Source organism: Pyrus communis, chromosome 13 (genome assembly GCF_041283825.1).
Source record: "Pyrus communis isolate YQ-2024b chromosome 13, ASM4128382v1, whole genome shotgun sequence".
Classification (NCBI taxonomy): Eukaryota; Viridiplantae; Streptophyta; class Magnoliopsida; order Rosales; family Rosaceae; genus Pyrus; species Pyrus communis.
Window position 1 is genome coordinate 10,518,199 of NC_142577.1, and position 19,313 is coordinate 10,537,511.

The window sequence follows — 19,313 nt, forward strand, 5'->3', positions numbered from 1 at the left end:
GTTGATATTGGAATATGTTATGAAGGTGGAATGCACGGGCAGGTTGGGAATGGAAGAAGACAAACACGGCAGAGAAGGAATAATATATATGGTGCTGCGGCTGTCTTGTTTTGTAGGAGAAAAAGTGGCTGATTAAATTAAAATGAATGAATGGAATATTAGGTTATGGAATGCACGGGTTCTAGGGTGAATAATGGGAAAGAATGGAGTCTTGGTGGCTGCGTGAAGATGGAATAAAATATGAGAGAATTTGGTGGCTGCGTGAAGATGGGGAAAAGCACGGGACTAATGGGAATTATGGGATAATGGTTATGGAATGCACGGGTAAAGTGGATAGATTTGGATGGTTGCTAGGTTTTTAAGAATTATGGAATATATGAAGAATAATGTGCGGCTAGGGGAGTAAAAATGTGTAGGGTTTTAGAAAACTAACCCTAGCTTATTTAAAATTAAATCAAAGGCTTACGAAAATAGGAAATTAAAACATAAATATAAAGGTGCGGCTAGGAAGGGAAATAGGGCTAGGGCCTTGGTTTTGTGTCCTAAAGTGCATACGAGGCCTATAAAGTGGCTAGAAAATATGGACGTTTAGAATTAGGAAAGGTTACCAAAACGGGAAACTTAGGGTCAACTTTCCTAAAATAGGAAGCCTTGTTTGAGTAGGATTCCTCGTTTTGGTAAGAATGCATCGTTGGAGTAGGATTTCGTCGTTTCTTCAAGTCTTCAACTCATTCGTTCCTCTTTCGCTCCAAAAGACTCCAATTTGCATCTTCTTGCACACTTTGGCCTTATAATCTGAAAATACACAAAAGTGGCCTTAAACACTAAAATAGCTAAATAAACACAACATAAATGCACGAGAACAAGCTAATTAAGTCGCATGAATATGCGCCTATCAAATGGCCCCTCAACTTTAACCCAATTGGAGTAATGATCCATCAACTAAAAATCCATGACCATTGGTTTCTTTTCGCTAACTCCGTCAGAATTCCGTCCAAATGAAATATGTTGGAAGGACCACGCTCACTCTGTAAGAATTCCGTCCAAATGAATTATGTTGGAATGACCATTGCTATAATTGGGTTAAAGTTAAGGGACCATTGTTACAATTGGGTGAAAGTTGAGGGGCCATTTCTCCAGTTGCATTAAAGTTGAGGGATATTACTTCTCTGCCCCTCGATTCAGCCTCATGTCTGTGTCACGTGACTCATTTTGACAGAAGTTTTAATGGAATTGATGAAAATGATCATAGCTGCATGTTTTAAGGAGTTAAGGAACCAATGATTATGAATTTTTAGTTAAGGGACCACTATTCTAATTTGATTTAAAGTTGAGGAGTCATTGCTACAATTTCATTAGGCTAAATTTGTAGACTAAATTTGTAAATTAAATGATATATCATCAATAAAATATAAACACATTAATCAACACGTAAATAATAGTCAATCATCAACATTCAGTCTCCCTAGCCCCTTTGCATAAATGACAAATCAATATTGTGAAAAAAAGAGAAACATGCATGCTTTATATAGTTACAAAATAAAATTGATCACCTGACATGTGGCCTGTGATAAAGAGACAAAAAAAAAAAAACAAAAAAATGCATACAAGTGGGAAAGCCAAGCTTAATGGACCAGACACATGCACGCTTTATACAGTTACAAAATAAAATTGATCACATGCTATGTGCCCTGTGATAAAGAGACCAATAAAAAAAAAAAAAACAAACATATAAATTGGAAAGCCAGGCTTTATGGAAGACATTACTCGTCAGTTCTCTCTCTTGCAAATCCCCCCAACAGATCATAACGATGCGTATACAAATGAATGTTTATCCATTATTTTTTCAATTACTTGTCATATATTACCAAATCACTCATTAATTAACACCTTTTCAACTTGAACTTGCTCAACTTGGTGGCTTAGTCACAAACAGTTCCTTAATCAGGTGGCTAACCTTTAATTAGATGGATTGTGGATGCTAGATGTTGGTTGAACTCAGAAGACAATGGGTTGAAGAAAAAAATCTTAACAACTAGAGCAAAAGACCATTTGATTTTAAAGAAGTTCGAACTATAAGGGATTTCGATAAATTTGGTGATAATTGATATAGTATTTTAAGCCTTAACAAATCTAGCATCTTCTCTTGAATTTTTTTTTTTTTTTTGGTATAAACAATATTGTCTACACTAAAAGGATGACGGAGTGAGCTAAAATTCACAATGAGCTAGCACTAATGTAGCTCAAATTCGTTTTTGACGAAAATCGAATATAAAACTTCTTACTTATAAATGAAGAGAAATACTATTAAACCGTAATAATGGATGTTCAATTAATTGTTTAATGAGATGTTTAGGCGACAACGCCCACATGTAGGACCGTTGATTAAGTAAAACTCGTGGGCAATGGATACGTAAATTCTCTTTTTTAATTTTAAAAAAAATTAATGAAAATATTATGCTTTCTAATTTCCCGTGTGTGCGCGCGCGTGCATGGAAGATAGCTGTCATCGCACTCAGAAAACACACGTTTCCTGAAAGAATTGGGCATTTCTCAACAACACACATCACATGCAACAACCAATAGAAGATGGTATTGTTTCTATTGTACACGCATCTAATCGTCAATGCTGTCGACCAAAATAGAAAGGTCTTGCATCCATTGGGGATATTATACATATTTTTTCCAAGTTGTTATTATATATGAGCAATTTATTATGCGCCTCATCTTTATATTATGGAAAACGCTAAACAATAAACACACATATCCATTTTAGTTTTATATGTACTCCTGTTGCATTTTGCTAGTTGTTTTTGTTTGAATTTTTCAATCTGACAACTCGAAATATAAAAAGGTATGTGAGAAGCTAAAATTGATGTATTACATGAGAAAGCCTTACATGAAACGAACTTACTGCCACCATAACGTCCCGTTTCAATAATACACAAATGTCACTGATTTAGTAGATCGGGATGCTACATGGCGGTGAACTTATTTCCATATATGTACTCTCCTATTACAAAGGTAATATAATGTGATTTATTAAAATCCGGTCTTTTTGGTAAATCACATTACCATTGTGGTGACCACCACCATTATTCACCACCACCATCACCCACCATCATCATCACATCTCCACGTCGCCACCACCACATACCGTTGTCGCCATCGCCGCTATTGGCACCATCACCAACCATCATCACCACCATCGCCGTCACACCACCACTACTAGCATAGTTTCTAACTGTATCTCTCATTTATATATTAATAACTCTATACACACATTAATTTTCATATTATTCTTTTAGATTAATGAAACAAGACAATTCACAAATTAAAAAAAAAAAAAAAATCCGTCATTTCAATTTTCCTGTATATATCAGACAACCCAAATTTCAACTTTGCTTAGTAATAAAATACTGGTTGCTTTTGTTGATCACACAAAAAATAAAAGTCAAGCTGGAAATATTTAACGCTTCAAATGATAAAGCAAAAGGCCACTAGTATTTCCCATGCATCTTCCCATAGAAAAGCTAGCTACCATCGGACGATTAGGAATAAAGTAAATTTATAGCCATATAAATCTCTTTTCTTTGGTCACGTGGACAAAATCAAAAAGGAAAACGCAAAACGTTTGGTGTGCGATAGTTCTTCATCAAACTTATTATTGACCAGTTCAGTAGTATTGACGATTGAGTCAAATTTAATTAATTTCCGGGTTTCCTTTAATTTCCCAATTGCATTGAAAAAAAACCATATCCAACCATTTCCACTAGCATGACTTCATTTTGTTAAATATATGACCCACGCTTGGTTGGGCAGTTGTATTTCCTTTGATAACAACGTTGTGTTACACAATTGTGTTTGGTTTTGCTCACCATCATTCTAATCTATAGGCCCCTCTTGTCCTTGACTTATTATCCATATGAAAACCTTTTATATTCCAAAATTCATAAAATCGATGTAAATTTGGGTTTTACCAAAACAAAAAAGATGTAAATTTGAGCTTAGATAAGTTTGCTAGAATAGTGTGCTCCACCAATCTGCAATCAAGTTCAAATCACTTTCCGAGTTAAGATGAAATTAGAGTAATTATCTATCCTTGTTGTTGTAATAATAATAATAATAATAATAATAAGGATAATATTCACACACTTATTTTTTTACCTCTCACACCTCCTTGTTAATTTTTTGTCATTAATCTTCTTTAATTTATTTGACTCGACGGTAAATAATTGAGAGGATATATGGATAGCACTAATAATAGTGAGGTTCATTTATAGTAGAGAGAGACAATACAAATTAATTGCAATGTGACCTCACAAAAATATGATATCCCTAGCATTACGTGTCTAAATAGTATTCATTTTTTTATACAACTATTTGCATTAGCAAGTTAAGAAGAATACTACTAGACTGTAACATTAAGTGGTAGATAATTTTCTTAAATAAAAGACAGAGAAATTTCCAAGGGAAAACCCTTTCTATATGGCCCAAGATATCAACGGCTACCTTCCATTCAAAACACGTTCACAGTTCATACCAACTAGCCAAACCAGTCATTTCCATGCAGCGACTCTCTGTCTCTCTCTCTCTCTCTCTCTCTCTCTCTCTCTCTCTCTCTCTCTCTCTCTCAAACTGCCAAACTGTCAAACAAAATGGGAAACTCTTCTTCCTTTGTAGCTAGCATTATTTAAGAACCACAACTAGTCACCGAATTGTAGCCCTCATAATATCAAATTATTTAATGTCACCAATTCAGCACCATAAGTATGGAATGGCAGCTACTACAAATAAACACGAACTACTTGCCAAGTTTGATTTGTTCCATTCAATATTCAAACAAGAGTTGCAGCAGCGGCGGTCATATAACAATTCAAGAAACATTTGCAGGAGATTTATTTAGGAACAAGAATAAATTGTTTGTTGGCAGACAAGAAGCAGGAGCACGTCGCATTAGTTTATGATTTGGTTTCTCTCGCTTCAGAAACATGGGATTTGCCAGCAACGTAGGGAAGTACCAGCTCGGGCGAACGATTGGAGAAGGTACTTTCGCCAAGGTGAAGCTGGCACTCGACAGCACCAATGGCAAATATGTTGCAATCAAGATCCTGGATAAGCATATGGTGATGCAAACCAATCTCAAGAATCAGGCATATTTCCAAACCTTTCATTTTTTCTTCTTTTTGATTTATTGTTTTGGAGAAATTAAAGAAAAACAGAACAAATTGTTGCCCAAAATTACAGGTCCAGAGAGAAATTAGAACAATGAAGCTTCTCAACCACTCCAACATTGTTCGCATTCACGAGGTATGTATCTTTACGCGTTAAAAGATTATCGGTTGTACATATTTTGCATCAATTTTTTCTTGAATTAATAGTGATCTTTGTTGTTTCTCAAAATTTTCACTTACAGGTCATAGGAACAAAGACAAAAATTTACATAGTTATGGAATATGTATCTGGAGGTCAACTCTCAGACAAGATGGTGAGATTAGTTTACTTTTCGTGTCCGATTTTAAATCTGGTGATTCGGGTTGCTTTTGATTGAAGTCAACAAGTTTATCTAATTTTGTTTCAAACTCTTCAAAAGTTGTATGCCAAAAGATTTAGTGAAGGGGAGGCAAGAAAGCTGTTTCAGCAATTGATTGATGCAATGGACTACTGTCACAACAGAGGTGTCTATCACAGAGATCTAAAGGTGAGTAAAACCTAAATTTACAACATTTTTTTCACAATTGGAGCTTCATCAACTGACTATGGTGTCGTATACAGCCTGAAAACTTGCTTCTAGCCAGTAATGGAACGCTGAAGATGTCCGATTTTGGACTCAGCGCACTGCGTAAGGTAGCCACATAAATCCTTATGTTCTCGAGCCGTTGTTCAGTTATTTTAATTTTACCATTGAAATCTGACGATTTGTGTTGGTGCTTGCGCGAAACTTTGATGATCGACAGCCTGGTGACCTTTTGTCAACAAAATGTGGCTCTCCAAGTTATGTAGCTCCCGAGGTATGCAGGTTATAGATACATACAAAAGTCATACCCTGAGTTTCATTTCATCAGATGGTTTGACGATATCAATACTCGTGAACAGCTGATCCTGAGTAAGGTGTACGATGGAGCAGCTGCAGATGTTTGGTCTTCTGGAGTGATTCTTTTCGAATTGTTAGCTGGTCATCTACCATTTGATGAATCTAGCCTTATGAGCTTATACAAAAAGATATCCAGAGCAGAATACACATTTCCGCGGTGGTTTACAGAAAGCCAGAAGAAGCTCATCTCCAGAATACTTGATCCAAATCCTACAACGGTATAGCTCTGATGCTTAAATTCCACACTCTTAAGCATTTTGCAATAGCGTGTTGGGATTCATTACACGGCCTCATATATGTGTTCCCTTTATCAATGCAGCGGATAACGATACCAGAGATTATCGAAAATGAATGGTTTCAACAAGATTATGTGGCCACATATGGAAACGATAGTGAGGAAAAAATCTACCTTGATGATGTTAATGCTGCATTTGATTCGATTGAGGTAAAAGCTCCGCATGATTGTAACACGGAGAAAAATGCTAGAATCTCACCTTCACTGCATATACATATCTGATTTTGTACAATTGTTATTTGTTCCTCGCAGGAGAATGTGGCGGAGACAAAAATTCCAAAATCCTCAAGTTTTATAAATGCATTCCAATTGATAGCCATGTCAAATGATCTCGATCTGTCAGGTCTCTTCGAGGAACAGGCAAGTTCACAACAAAGGAAAAGATATCCTAAAATATTTATAATCCTACTGTTTTTTTGTTTTTTTTCCTCGCTTATAACGTGTAATAATGCTGAACCGTACTCTTAATTTAGGACGAGAACAAGCAGAAAACAAGGATTGGATCCAAGCATACCATTACTGAAACCATGAAGAAAATAGAAGCTGCGGCAATGGATGCGAGCCTTTCAGTAGCAAGAACAAACAACTTCAGGGTACACGGAGATCATATTCGATTGCTTCTTCATCTGCTTATCAAAGTTCTTTCCTGCCAACTAATGGTGTTTTTTTTGTTTTCATCAGATGAAAATGCATGCAAAACAGATTATGACTAGATGCTGTAGATCATATATTGACATATCAGCAGAGGTAAGAAATTGCCATACATTGGAATGAGTTGTGAATAGAGGATTTTAAGTTCGATCTCTGACCATCCAGGCGAAAATGGCAGGTGATTGAAGTTGCTCCTACGAATTGTGTCGTTGAAATATCAAGATCTGCAGGGGAGCTTAGACCGTACAAAGAAGTATGATCACCATATCCATTAGCTAAATATGCACTTATGATAAAAAAATGTTCACTTACTGAGACAATATTCTGTTGAAAATGATCTCAGTTCTGTAAAAGTTTATCAAGTCAGCTGACAGACAAAGCCGCTGCTTCATCACCGAAGCAAGAATCTGAGGCTGTCAACACCGATAGAGAAAGTATCGAAGAAAAAGAACGGTAAACCGAAACCATTCTGCAATGTGTCAAGAAAAGATAACGGTATACCATAGATTGCTGCAGCTGGCTGACTAGTTGTATTTTCGATAATTATATGCAGCTCCGAGGAGACGAATTCCAGAACAATCAAAGACTACCGCGGTTATTCGTCGTCCTGACGAGCTTCTTTTTTTCGTTCAAGACCAAGTTCCTGATGGATCGTAAAGGAAGATGTAAATCTAGAGTAGAAAAACCTGATTCTTTTGCAAAGCTTTCTCCTTAGAAGCAAAAAAGAAAGAAGAGGAACGTTTCTTGCTTGCTTCACAATTCAAATGTTATTGTGTATTTAATTTTAACAATTTCCCATTCACTTTTGATACAAAATAAGTTATCAAAGATAACAGGGGATCACAGTGTTTGTGATTCTCCATTTGTACTGTATTTGAAATGATATAAATATTAATTTTCCCGAAAGCATATTTATTTCTTTCTCCAGAGAAAGATTTCATATCCAAGCAAGGACATGTTTCTGAAACTTTCAAACGCAATCGATTATAGTAGTTTGGGACAGAGTTGCACGAATCTAATTCGATGGAACAGAATCCGTCCGATCTATGATTCGTGCAACTCTGTTCCACGTTTGGCACCGCATACCCCAGAAAGTTGGAGTGTTCGTAAAAGTGCAACCTTGGGTGGTTATAAGCTGACAATGGCGGCAGTGGCAATGTCTACGTTTTCTTCCACGTACAGCTACGCTTTCCAACTCCCTTAAAATCTTAGTTGGAAACATCTCCTAAATCCCAAGATTTATATGCCAACCGTACAAAATTCCAACTTTTCCTTGAGCATCAACTCTAGTTTCTTATCCAACACACAGTGATTTTCTAACTTTCAGGAATTGTCTCTGTTGTCCGAAGGGTTCATTTGATAAGTGTTTTCGCTTTGAGTTTTTCATTTTTGTGTTAGAGGTTGAGGGAAATACATGGGAGAAATGAGGGATATAGAGAACTGAAGGAATGTAGAGCAAATTGCACAAAATCAATCCCTCTTCTTCATCCATTGTTTTACCCATATACTTTCCTAATATCTCAAGCACCCAAAAAATGAAAACTAAAAACAAAATGGTACTCAAAACGGACCTTAAGGTGGAGAGCCTCGCGTTAGAAGACCTTGTACATGCGTTCACGTAGGAGCTGACAATTCAGAACTGGCTTGAAACCATGGTGAAAAATTACACATCTCTGCATTTACATTTGACGTCAAATATACATCACATTACCTTCAAGGTGGGCAATGTACCTGATAAGCTTTATAAATGATAAAAATTACAATAAAGTAGCAGTCTAATCCGTTATTGAATCGCCAATCAGAAAAAATAAAAAATAAAAACTTCTACAAGCCCTTAGAGAAGGAAGTAATCTATGATATGGAAAACCACATCCGCACCATCAGAATTCAACCAATAGCTCTTCACCTGTATGTATGAGGGTATAGATACATGTAAGAAAAAGAAAACACAGAACACAACACGCTTCTTTACGAGACTATGTTGTTACTAGTTACTAGTATAGCTAATCGGGAACTTTACGAGTATTAATGGGGCCAACCAAAACTTGCCTGAATGGTATTATGAGCAATGTATCGTTGTGTACTTTTTTGAAAGCTGACATCCACACGTTCCCAAGGTATCTGAGTAAGACCTCTAATCATCTCCTCTACACACAGGAAAGGACAAACGCTAATTAAAACTCAAAGTAAACTTTGAATATATGAAAATCATAATAAGAAACAATACTCTGTCACGAGGTCAATAATAAGGGACGGAGTGAAAATACTTGTAACGACCACTCCTCTTTTTCCCTTATCCAAATAACCGCCAAACCACACTATTACTTTCCACCACCTTTCTCTCTCCAATCCATAGAAGTAGCCAGTATGTTTTCTGGTTGTAATCGTAACAGAACACATAATAAATGATCCACGAATGTGGATCACCAACTATGATGCATATAGATAGTGTGTGCAACACATTTACGGAATGTTCAAGAAGTATCTATATGTGCTGACTGCTGACATAACATGAAGAGTACTTACATAACACACCAATTGCTAACAAGATCAACTTTCAACTTTTAAAGCACTGAGTCCACACAAATTGAAAACGTATGTCCTCATAACCTTGGTGGAAAGAAATAAACTTAGGATTGAACTAGTCCCCACTCATCCCTCATCACCATTTGGGCCAAAGCTCAGGTCGTAATTTTTTTCCAATAGTTACGCACAACTCAGAAGATAAGTTTGACAAACCTTCCAAGTCTATTTTTACGTCATGAGCAGATGAAGAAGCTTTCATATGAATATCATCAAAAGTTTCTCGCTTGATATATACGATATGTGGATATCTCTCATCGGTTACAAGAAGATTGGACTGCAAATAAGAATTGAAGGAAAAAAAACAGAAAAATAAAATGGAGTCAGTTTGGAACCATATCAGATAGGCACACCCTGAATAGGCAATTGAAGAGAAAACAAGAAGGCTTACCTTTGGAAGTTCATCTTGACGCCGGATTGATGATGTTCTCCACCCAACCATATCTTGAAATTAAGTCAACATAAACAAGTTCAACTGGTTCCAAAGTGAAAATACGCAAATATACCATATAATCAAATTTTAATAGCAAAATAAACAGGAAAAAGGATACGATCATAATTTGCATTAGCATATGCTACACGGCGCTTAAATGCACGTAAAGCTGATCTGCACAGGCAAGAAAAAGAAATATTACCATCTACAAATTATTATAATTCAATCTTTCGGGAAATCATGGAGAATTATGGACATACTAATACTAACATGAATTTTAGATCATCACAGTCATTAACCATTCGAAGAAGAAGAGGAGGTCTGCCATCATCATCGTCTGTTAGGAAGAGATGCTTCCCAGATCTCCCAACAATAAAGTGTGCAGTTTGAGAAACTCTTCTCTCGAGAAAAGGAAGACCACAGAGAAACGGGAGCTGCGGAAACAAAGTTAAAAAGTTTACGTTCACAAGACTCCTTCCATATTTTCTTACAAGATTCTCTAATGTAGAATGAAAGTAACAAAAGGAATTCTTCAATTCGCAGCTACTTTTCATCACTACATTCTATATAGTCATCATTTGTGTGCGTAAATTGCTCAATTTTGTTTATCCATAGCAAATATGAAGAAAATAAGAATTTCCTGCCTGTTTATTTCCCCTTGAACCAAGATGTGGTGTTGCGACTGTTATAAAGTTCATTGCTTCCAGTCCAGCAATTGTACCATGGTGAGGCTGGTCAATGGATTGTGTCAACTTATTTGTATGCCCTTCAATTACACAATTACCATTTTGACCCGAGGGTTCTGATTTTGGAAAAGGTTTGTACAGCCTTCCGATTGCATACCTTGCAACCAACCCCCCTAAGGAATGAGCCACAAAAGATATTTTCCGCACCTCAGACCTCTTTCTGACGACAGCTAATACCTGCATTACTTTTAGCTATGGAATTTAACATTTGCCCAAAGTTTGAAATATATAACTTTATAATATTGAGATTTATCTTTGCAGTTTTCTTATACACTGGTGAGTACCATAAGCATTTTATTATGGTTCAAAAAATGCCCACTTTGGTATCATAAACCAAGGCATGCTATGCTAAAATATGCGGACTAATATGCTATTACCAAATACCTCTTCAGCTAGCCTCTCACCCATCAAGTCAACACCATCAAATGTCAGTCTTGAAGAGTTACATTCACTACCTGCTGGGAAAATTCTAAGTCAGACAGATCATGTACTTTGGAAATAATATGATTCCTAAAGTAAATTTGCAGCAAACAAGGAGGAGCTTGCATATTAGATACAAAAGGGACTTGGAAACGGGATTTTTAAACTTGACCCTCCTCAATCAAATAAATTTTACAAATTGGAAATATACTAAGATATTTAGGCCATCTCCAACCGAATGGCCTAGAGGGTCAGAGGGCCGAAAATAGCCCAAAAACCGTCTCCAACCGAGGACCAGGCTAGAGGGCTTGTGGGCCCCATGAAATTTGAAAGGGCCAAAGGGCCAGCCGGCCAGCCCAATCCAGCCAGCCCTGGGTCGGGCTGGATTTCGAATTTCCAACGGCTACTTATTGACGTTAGCTAGCCGTTATAATTTTTATTTTATTTATTTATTTATTTTTTTTACAGAAATGTTTAACTAAAGGTTTTGGGCCAAAATGTTTTAAAGAAAATTTGATTATAGGTCCACAAAGTATATTTAACTAAAGGCTTGGGTGTTCTTTTTATAAGCTTTGGAGGTTGCTCAAGTTTCTCCCACTGCCCATGTGGGACTCCCACCCACTTCCTTTTTTTTTTTTTTATACACTCCCCCGATGTGGGACTCTCACTTCTTTTTTATTTTTGTTTCCTACTTCCTCTCCCACAGCCGATGTGGGACTCTCCCACCACTTTCCTTTTTTTATTTTTTTTATTTTTAGTATTCTAAATAAAACCTCTCACATGTGACTTGAAATATATAAGTTGTATTTTTTAAATTTTAGTTGTAGTTATTAAATTTAAGTTGTATTTTTTAAATTTTAGTTGTATTTTTTAAATTTTAGTTGTAGTTTTTAAATTTAAGTTGTTGTAGTTTTTAAATTTAAATAATAAATTATGTTTCGCCCTTTGGCCCTCGGTTGGAGATGGTTTTTAGTGACAAGGCTAAAACGAGCCCTCTGGCCAACCTTTGATTGGAGATTAGTGAATAAGACTCTTCGGCGCACATGTAAGAAATAAATCATAAGTGAAAAGAAGCACTCACGGTGCACAATTACTTTATCAGGAAGCTTTTTCACAAACTGATCTGCGGCGTATCTCCAGTCTGAAGCACTGAAATCGTGGAAAAAGAATTTCACATGACATGCAAAAAAAAAAAAAAAAGGTTTACAAAATGACAAAGAAAATATTTGTCAGGGGAGGACAAAAACAAGAATTTAGGCCTCGTTTGGTCTCTAGGATTGAATTGGAATAGATAACTCACTATATTCAAGGTATATTGAAGGTAGAGGTTAATGATTTTTCATTTTGAGGGCATTAGACATGAAAACTTATCCCTCCTAATCCTACCAAATAAGTAATCCACCTACATTCAAGTTGGACAAAATTCATTCATTTCTTCCTTCAAACATACCTTCAATACTGTGGGTTATCCATTCCAATAAGGTTCTAGACACCAAGCGAGGCCTTAAAATGAGAATATCTTCAATTAAATAGAGACTGATATTTGTAGAGAAGTCTGCCAAAAGCTCAAACATAGGAAGAATAACTATTTGAAACCACAGATCGGCACACAAAGTACGGGCACAAAAATGATTTAAGGGATGAGATTCAACTCTTGTTCATCTGCACATCCTCTTTGAGGGCAGGTTTGAGCGCTACAGCATTTTATGTAGTTTTTGTTTTTATGCAAGGCTCTACTTATGTTAAACCAATGAGATTCCCAAAGAGGCAATGCAGAGGGGTGTAAATGATCTAAATCAAGCTAAGTATTGGGATGATTAGGCCTGGCTTGACTGAAGTATGCTGGAATCACGCTCGGGTTGAGCATTGCTTTCCGAGGTTGAGCTTGGTTTGCTTTGTATATAGGATGAGCCAATCCTGAGCTCATCTTGGCTTGGTTTGGACACGAGAAAACAACGATTCTTACAAGTTAAGCTCAATTGAATTATCCATCACTCAAGTCAAACTCAAGTGATCTCGACCTGATGAAACTTGAACTGCCTATACAAAGTTGAGATTGATTTGAACAAGCTCGATATTTTGTTCGATTTTGGCGTATCTCTTTTGCGAGTTGAGCACAATACGAACCCAAGTTTCTGTATCGGTCTAGCCTAGTCAATAACATACATAAATCATCTTGCCATTAGATTTACCACAAATCCACTTCTCTACTGATATGGCAGCTCAATATTATCACATAATGTTACACTATAATTCTACACATGCATTTATTGAAAAAATTGGGAAGAAGAGGTACCTGCCGATGATTCCATTGACCATTATGACTAGATGTTCCGGCACGCCGCTGCCCTTGGGGTCGGCGGCAAATACATCTTTGCCGCCGCTATCGATCTCCACCTTTATCCCCTGGTGATCGGGGTCACGGACGCATCCTCCGGCAACAAATCGGCGGAGCAAGTCCATCCGGGTCCGAGTGATCCACAACCCACGCTCGGAGGAGCTAAAACTTAGGTGGTTGCTGGAACACAGGGGCTCGAAAGAGCAGTGCTTTCGGGTCGGGTCGGCGGTGCGGAGGATGAGGATTGCGGAATTGAGCGGAGAATTAGCGGCGATCATGTGTTTTAGGAGAGAGAGAGAGAGATTTGGATTTTGATAGAGTGTTTGAGTAAAGGTACGACAGATTTGGAGATGAGCAGGGAAACGGAAGCTGCGGTCCAATGAAGGAATCATGAATGTAGGCGCCACGGGGAGATACCCGGATTTTTTTTGGCGGTTTTCTATTATTTGTGTCTGTCCCTTTTACGTTTTTCATTTTGTTTTCTTGTTAATATTTTGACACGTTTTATTACTTAATTAAGTGATAACTCTGTGAAATTTTTCATTTAGTATTTAAAAATTACAAAAAAAAAAAAAAATCTAAAAATACGAAGAAATACGCAAGCAGCATATGGAGGCCCGTTTCAAGAAAAAAGTATGACGCGTCGATCTCCCCTCCCACCTCTCAAACCCTATCGGAACAAAGAAGAATGGTAAAACGACCGGGGTGAAGGATCGGACTTCATACAATTTGGATGGCTGATCCGTCATGGTGGTCGTCATGAACGGTGTCATCTTTGCCATTGAAGTGTGTGTAGAGGTTGCTATCCAGCGAAATGACAATCAATAAATCTCACAAAGATAAAACGATTCGAAGAAACGGAATACTGCTGCTAACTGGTGAAAAGTTGAGTAGGCGAATGAAGAACTTTATAATTATCCGATAGGGCGGCCAAGTACTCATATTAGATGCTCATCGAGAGAATTCATATTCACTTGAGATTGTGTGTATGTTGTTAACTCTCAAGGATTGGATATGTTGAACTAGGTGTTGCACAAGAAAATATGCTAAAGTTTCCATTCAGATTTTAATTGGTATACAAAAAATAGCAGTACAACGATGGTGAAAAGATTGGGAGCTTTGCTCACCTTGTTAACCAACATCAAGGGAAAAAAAACTAAAGATTAATAGTGCTAGAGTTTTGCTAGGTTTGCTAGGTTTTGCTAGGGTTTTGCTAGGTTTTCCTTGAAACGGACCTCCATACGATGCTCGCGTATTTCTTCGTATTTTAGAATTTTTTTTTTAAATTTTAAGTGCCAAATATAAAAGTTAACAAAAATATCTCTTAGTTAAGTCATAAGACAAGGAGACACATAAAATGGCACAGCAGACTGCAACCTACTCACACATCTCTTTTTACCTTTCAAACACCATTTGTTAATTTTTGTTGATTATTTTTAATTCACTCAATTTGATTGCAGAAATTTGAGAGAGGCGTTTGGATGGTACCACCCTTTGAATTTTAGTTTGTGTTTATACTCTTTTTAAAGTTTGCTCGGTTACTATTTTTGGTTATCATACAAGACTTGGAAGTTTTCAAAAAAACTGAAAACTGTTGTGGCCTATATTTAACTGACAGGGAGGGGGGCCGGTGGCATAGAAAAAATATAGAGAGAGATGTGTTACTTCCACTACACAGTGCCTTTATTTATAGTAATAATGGAGAGAAGAAATCCTTCTCCTCCAAGGAATACAAGTCCTAATAGGGAAGAATAACTAGAATCAAATCTAATCTAGGATTTACACAATCACACTTAAATAATAAGTTTATAACTCCCCCTTGAGTGTATAAATACTCAAGTAGATTCGACATCATGTAGTAGTTGAGGAGGTCAACTCGTTGGCACTGATTCTGGGAACACGCTATTCTCAATAAGGTTGGAACTTGCATAAGGAACTAAGTCTCAAAAACAAAAAAAAAAAAAAAAAAAAAAACCCTAAGGCTATGGTAAAAACCCAAGTAGGGAAAAAATCCATAGTCTAAGGAAAAATGGGTGAGTAATGCAAAGTCAAATGAAATGTCCATGGCACGTCATCATGAATATGATCAACACAAGGTGGGTGCCCCATCAAAACCTTGTTAGGTAGCAAAATCCCAGTGGGAAAATGAACAAGCCCAAATCCATGGTACCCTTAAGGTAGCGAAAGATGTCTTTAATACCAGTTCAGTGTCTGCATGTTAGTGCATTACTGTATCTTACCAAAAGATTAACAATGAAGGAGATGTTGGGTCTAGTGCATTGAGCTAAGTACAATAAAGTGCCTATCGCACTTAGATAAGGAACTTTAGGCTCCAAAATTTCTTCATCATCCTTATTTGAACAGAAGGGATCTCATTTTGCATCTAGCGATTGAACAACCATAGGAGTACTTGAAGGCTTCGCTTTATCCTCATTAAAGAGCCGCAACACCTTCTGGGTGTAGTTCGATTAATGTACTAAGATTCCATCCGAACGGTGCTCTATGTTGAGAATGAGACAGTATTGAGTATTTCCAAGATCTTTCATCTTAAATTCTGACTTTATGTGTGCGGCAGTTCTCGCGAGCTCTTCAGGAGTTCTGATGAGATTCATGTCATCAGCATATACTGCAACAATCGCAAAACAGAAATGTGACTTCTTAATGAACACATAAGGGCATAGTTCATTCTTCACATATCCCTGACTAGTCAAAACTCACTCAGACGATTATACCACATTCTTCCGAATTGCTTCAAACCATAGAGTGAACGCTCCGCCGAATTGAGAGCGTGCTTCGGGGTTGGGAAATATTTGATCCAGTCAATGTAAGTCCTTTGGGAACTTTCATATAAATGTCCGTATCAAGATCCTTATAGAGATACATAGTTACTACATCCATCAGCTGCATACTTAGTTTTTCGGAAACTACCAAACTGATAAGGTAGCAAAAAGTAATCACATCCATAACGGATGAATAAGTTTCGTCATAGTCAATCCTAGGGCATTGTAAGAAGCCTTGCGCAATAAGATGAGCTTTGTGACGCACAATTTCGTTCTTCTCATTACGCTTCCGAATGAAATCCCACTTGTAGCCAGCGAGCTTTTACATATGGCGGAGTAAGAGCTACAAGTCCAAACACCTTATGTTTCACAAGCAAATCGAGTTCGACTTGGATTGCTTATTTTCAGTTTGACCAATCAGTTCTACGTTGACATTCATCAACGGAATCGTGTTCAATGTCATCGCTCAACGTGATCTCAGTAGCTACTGCCTTGGTCACCATAATGTAATATCAGGACAAGTCATGGTCTAAGTCCCTATTAAGCCCTCGTAGACTTTTGCTACTTAAAGATTTATCTCAGATGCTTCGATCACCGAATTAGACACTATGTTAATGCATCGTCGACGATCATCTCATTTTTACACTAAACATCATCCAAGCTAGCATAATGGACTGAAATCACGATTCTCAAGAGGTAGATTTGTCTCTTCAAGGACTATTCTGTAATCTAGAATTTCCTCATAAGTTGGATAAAATGAGTAGGCGACAGTCGAATTCACGGTAGACTCTTCAGGGGCTTGTGTTGTGGGTTTCCTCTTTCGGGGGTGTGTATTCTTTGAACCAAGTGGTCTGCCACTCTTGTGTATAGGGGTAGATGATTGGCTTGTTGCTAATGTACATGGATTAGCCAAAGTGGCATCCCGGGCCTCCATGAGGGAAGTCGGTACATTTGGTACATCCATCTTTGCAAGCACATTCGCAACTAGAATATGTGATCATGTCATTTGCGCTAGATCGGTGAAAGCATCTGGCATGCTTTGAGCTACGCTTTAAAGATCTAATATGCATTGCACTTCAGTCTTAGATTGAGCAGGGTGGGGATCTAAATGAGACAAAGTGGGAGTCGTCCACGATAATTCGCGTCATTCTTCAGGAACGTTGACATTCTTATCTCCCCCTAACGACGGGAAGACTGTCTCATAAAAGTGACATTCCGCGAAACAAGCAGTAAATAGATTGCCTATCAAAGGTTCTAAGCAATGAATGATTGAAGGATAATCATATCTGAAAATAGATTCACATCCTTCGCTGATGCCCTATTTTTGTATATAAGGGCAGCGAAATTGGCACTTAGACCACATAACCAAAAATGTGCAGATGCAATATGTCGGGTTCGTATCCGGTAACCAACTGAAGGGCACTATATGGTTGCGTTGCAACAAGCCTCAAGCGGACCAACATGCCTGCGTGCAATATTGCATGACCCCAAGCAACGATCGAGAGCTTGGTGTGTATGACCAATGATTGAATAATCATTCATAAGAGCTTAATGAATGCCTCTGCCAGGCTGTTCTGGGTGTGAACATGGGGTACTGGATGTTCAACTTCAACCCCAACCAACATGCAATTGTCATCAAAGTTTTAGATGTAAATTCTCCAACATTATCCAATCGAATAGATTTGATCGAATAATTAGGGTGGTAAGCCCTGAGCTTGAAAACCTGAGCCTAGAGTTTGGAGAATGCAGCGTTCCTTGTGGACAACAAGCACACGTGCGACCAACGTGTGGAAGCGTCAAACAAAACCTTAAAATATCTAAATGGTCCGCAAAGAGGATGAATCGGTCCGTAACTGTCCCATGAATCCTTTGTAGAAAAATAGAAGGATTCGAAGGAATCTTGTCATAAGAAGGCTTAATAATAAGCTTTCCCATGGAGCAGGTTTGACATGTGATTCCTTGAATCGAACCTAAACTTCAGGTTAGTGGATTCCCATGTGATGATTTGAGGATACAACATATTGCTGTTAGTCCAAGGTGTCCTAAACTATCATACCAAAGTGTAATTTCGTGCGTGGTCCCAGAGGTAGGGCCGGCCACATAGTGGCTTTCTATATGGTGTATGGTCGTAGTATACAAACCACTCGGAACACGCTCTATCTTTTCTCGAATACGCTTCTAGCCATATTCCTAGGAAATGATGCATAGAAATTCAACTCCATTTTCTACATAGGTTTTAGTGTGGTAATTATTATTTCTAATATCCTTGAAACTCAACAACGTTCTTCCAGAATGTAGAGAATAAAGTGCCTTATCAATGGTTAAGATTGTACCATTGGACAACATTATACGTGACTTATTGTATCCTTCGATCAGGTTGGATGGGCCTGAAAGGGTTGTCAGAGTTGTATTCTTAGGTATGAAGTTAGTGAAATAGATACGTTCACGAAAAACGATGTGCGTGGTTGCATTATTTGCTAGACAACTAACTTTCCCACTAGTCATACCTAGAAATAAAAATTAATTTGAATCGGTCACATGCATAAAAGTTCTAAAACAAATATCCATTCAAAATAATTTACATATTCAAGGATGGTAATTAATAAAAACTTAATATCCAAAAACAAATCACCAACAAATAATCCAAACGTAAAGGAAATTGTTCAAAATTAAACCAAAAATAAGGGGGGGGGGGATGAGTTGGCCACTAGGTGGAATTCGGCCCCATTATTCTAAAATTTAATTAAAAATTGTTCATGTCTGAGATTCTAATCTTCCACAGGGTTGGTATCCTCCTGAAAGTCAATACCCTCTATCTTGGTACTCTCTGGTTCTTCCACTTGCACAAAGTTTGATTCAAACTTCTTACAACAAGAATGATATTCAACTACAACCTTTTGGGGATCTCAGCAAACACAGGACCCATGGTCCTTTGAACCATAGCGATAGCACATGTCCACATCCATGGTTTCA

The 19,313-nt window shown here is 37.5% G+C and overlaps 2 protein-coding genes across 2 annotated transcripts; one reads left to right on the top strand and one right to left on the bottom strand.

Moving 5' to 3' along the window:
• The first annotated feature begins 4,517 nt into the window (after positions 1–4,517).
• Positions 4,518–7,946, top strand: CIPK21 (CBL-interacting protein kinase 21). The gene is made up of 14 exons (XM_068476117.2): positions 4,518–5,153; positions 5,248–5,310; positions 5,417–5,488; positions 5,594–5,701; positions 5,776–5,847; positions 5,958–6,011; positions 6,097–6,312; positions 6,414–6,539; positions 6,642–6,749; positions 6,863–6,982; positions 7,071–7,136; positions 7,219–7,293; positions 7,384–7,493; positions 7,594–7,946. The coding sequence occupies exons 1-14, from the start codon at positions 4,992–4,994 to the stop codon at positions 7,649–7,651; spliced, it is 1,410 nt and encodes a 469-aa protein (XP_068332218.2). The 5' UTR covers positions 4,518–4,991; the 3' UTR covers positions 7,652–7,946.
• A 750-nt stretch (positions 7,947–8,696) lies between these two features.
• LOC137736833 (uncharacterized) lies at positions 8,697–14,045 on the bottom strand. The gene is made up of 10 exons (XM_068476116.2): positions 13,519–14,045; positions 12,304–12,371; positions 11,187–11,257; positions 10,701–10,979; positions 10,327–10,490; positions 10,175–10,230; positions 10,015–10,067; positions 9,780–9,900; positions 9,090–9,187; positions 8,697–8,946 (listed from the first exon to the last, which is right to left on the bottom strand). Exons 1-10 carry the CDS (start codon positions 13,950–13,952, stop codon positions 8,875–8,877), a joined length of 1,416 nt encoding a protein of 471 aa, XP_068332217.2. The 5' UTR covers positions 13,953–14,045; the 3' UTR covers positions 8,697–8,874.
• Positions 14,046–19,313: the final 5,268 nt, after the last annotated feature.

Excerpts from the sequence above, each read along its gene's own strand:
- CIPK21 (XM_068476117.2), top strand. The coding sequence starts at position 4,992 with ATGGGATTTGCCAGCAACGTAGGGAAGTACCAGCTCGGGCGAACGATT. Across the intron at positions 5,702-5,775 it reads TCTATCACAGAGATCTAAAG|CCTGAAAACTTGCTTCTAGC; the intron begins GTGAGTAAAACC and ends TGTCGTATACAG. Across the intron at positions 5,848-5,957 it reads GACTCAGCGCACTGCGTAAG|CCTGGTGACCTTTTGTCAAC; the intron begins GTAGCCACATAA and ends GATGATCGACAG.
- LOC137736833 (XM_068476116.2), bottom strand. The coding sequence starts at position 13,952 with ATGATTCCTTCATTGGACCGCAGCTTCCGTTTCCCTGCTCATCTCCAA. Across the intron at positions 10,980-11,186 it reads GTGAGAGGCTAGCTGAAGAG|GTATTAGCTGTCGTCAGAAA; the intron begins GTATTTGGTAAT and ends AAAGTAATGCAG. Across the intron at positions 8,947-9,089 it reads TTGCTCATAATACCATTCAG|GTGAAGAGCTATTGGTTGAA; the intron begins GCAAGTTTTGGT and ends TCATACATACAG.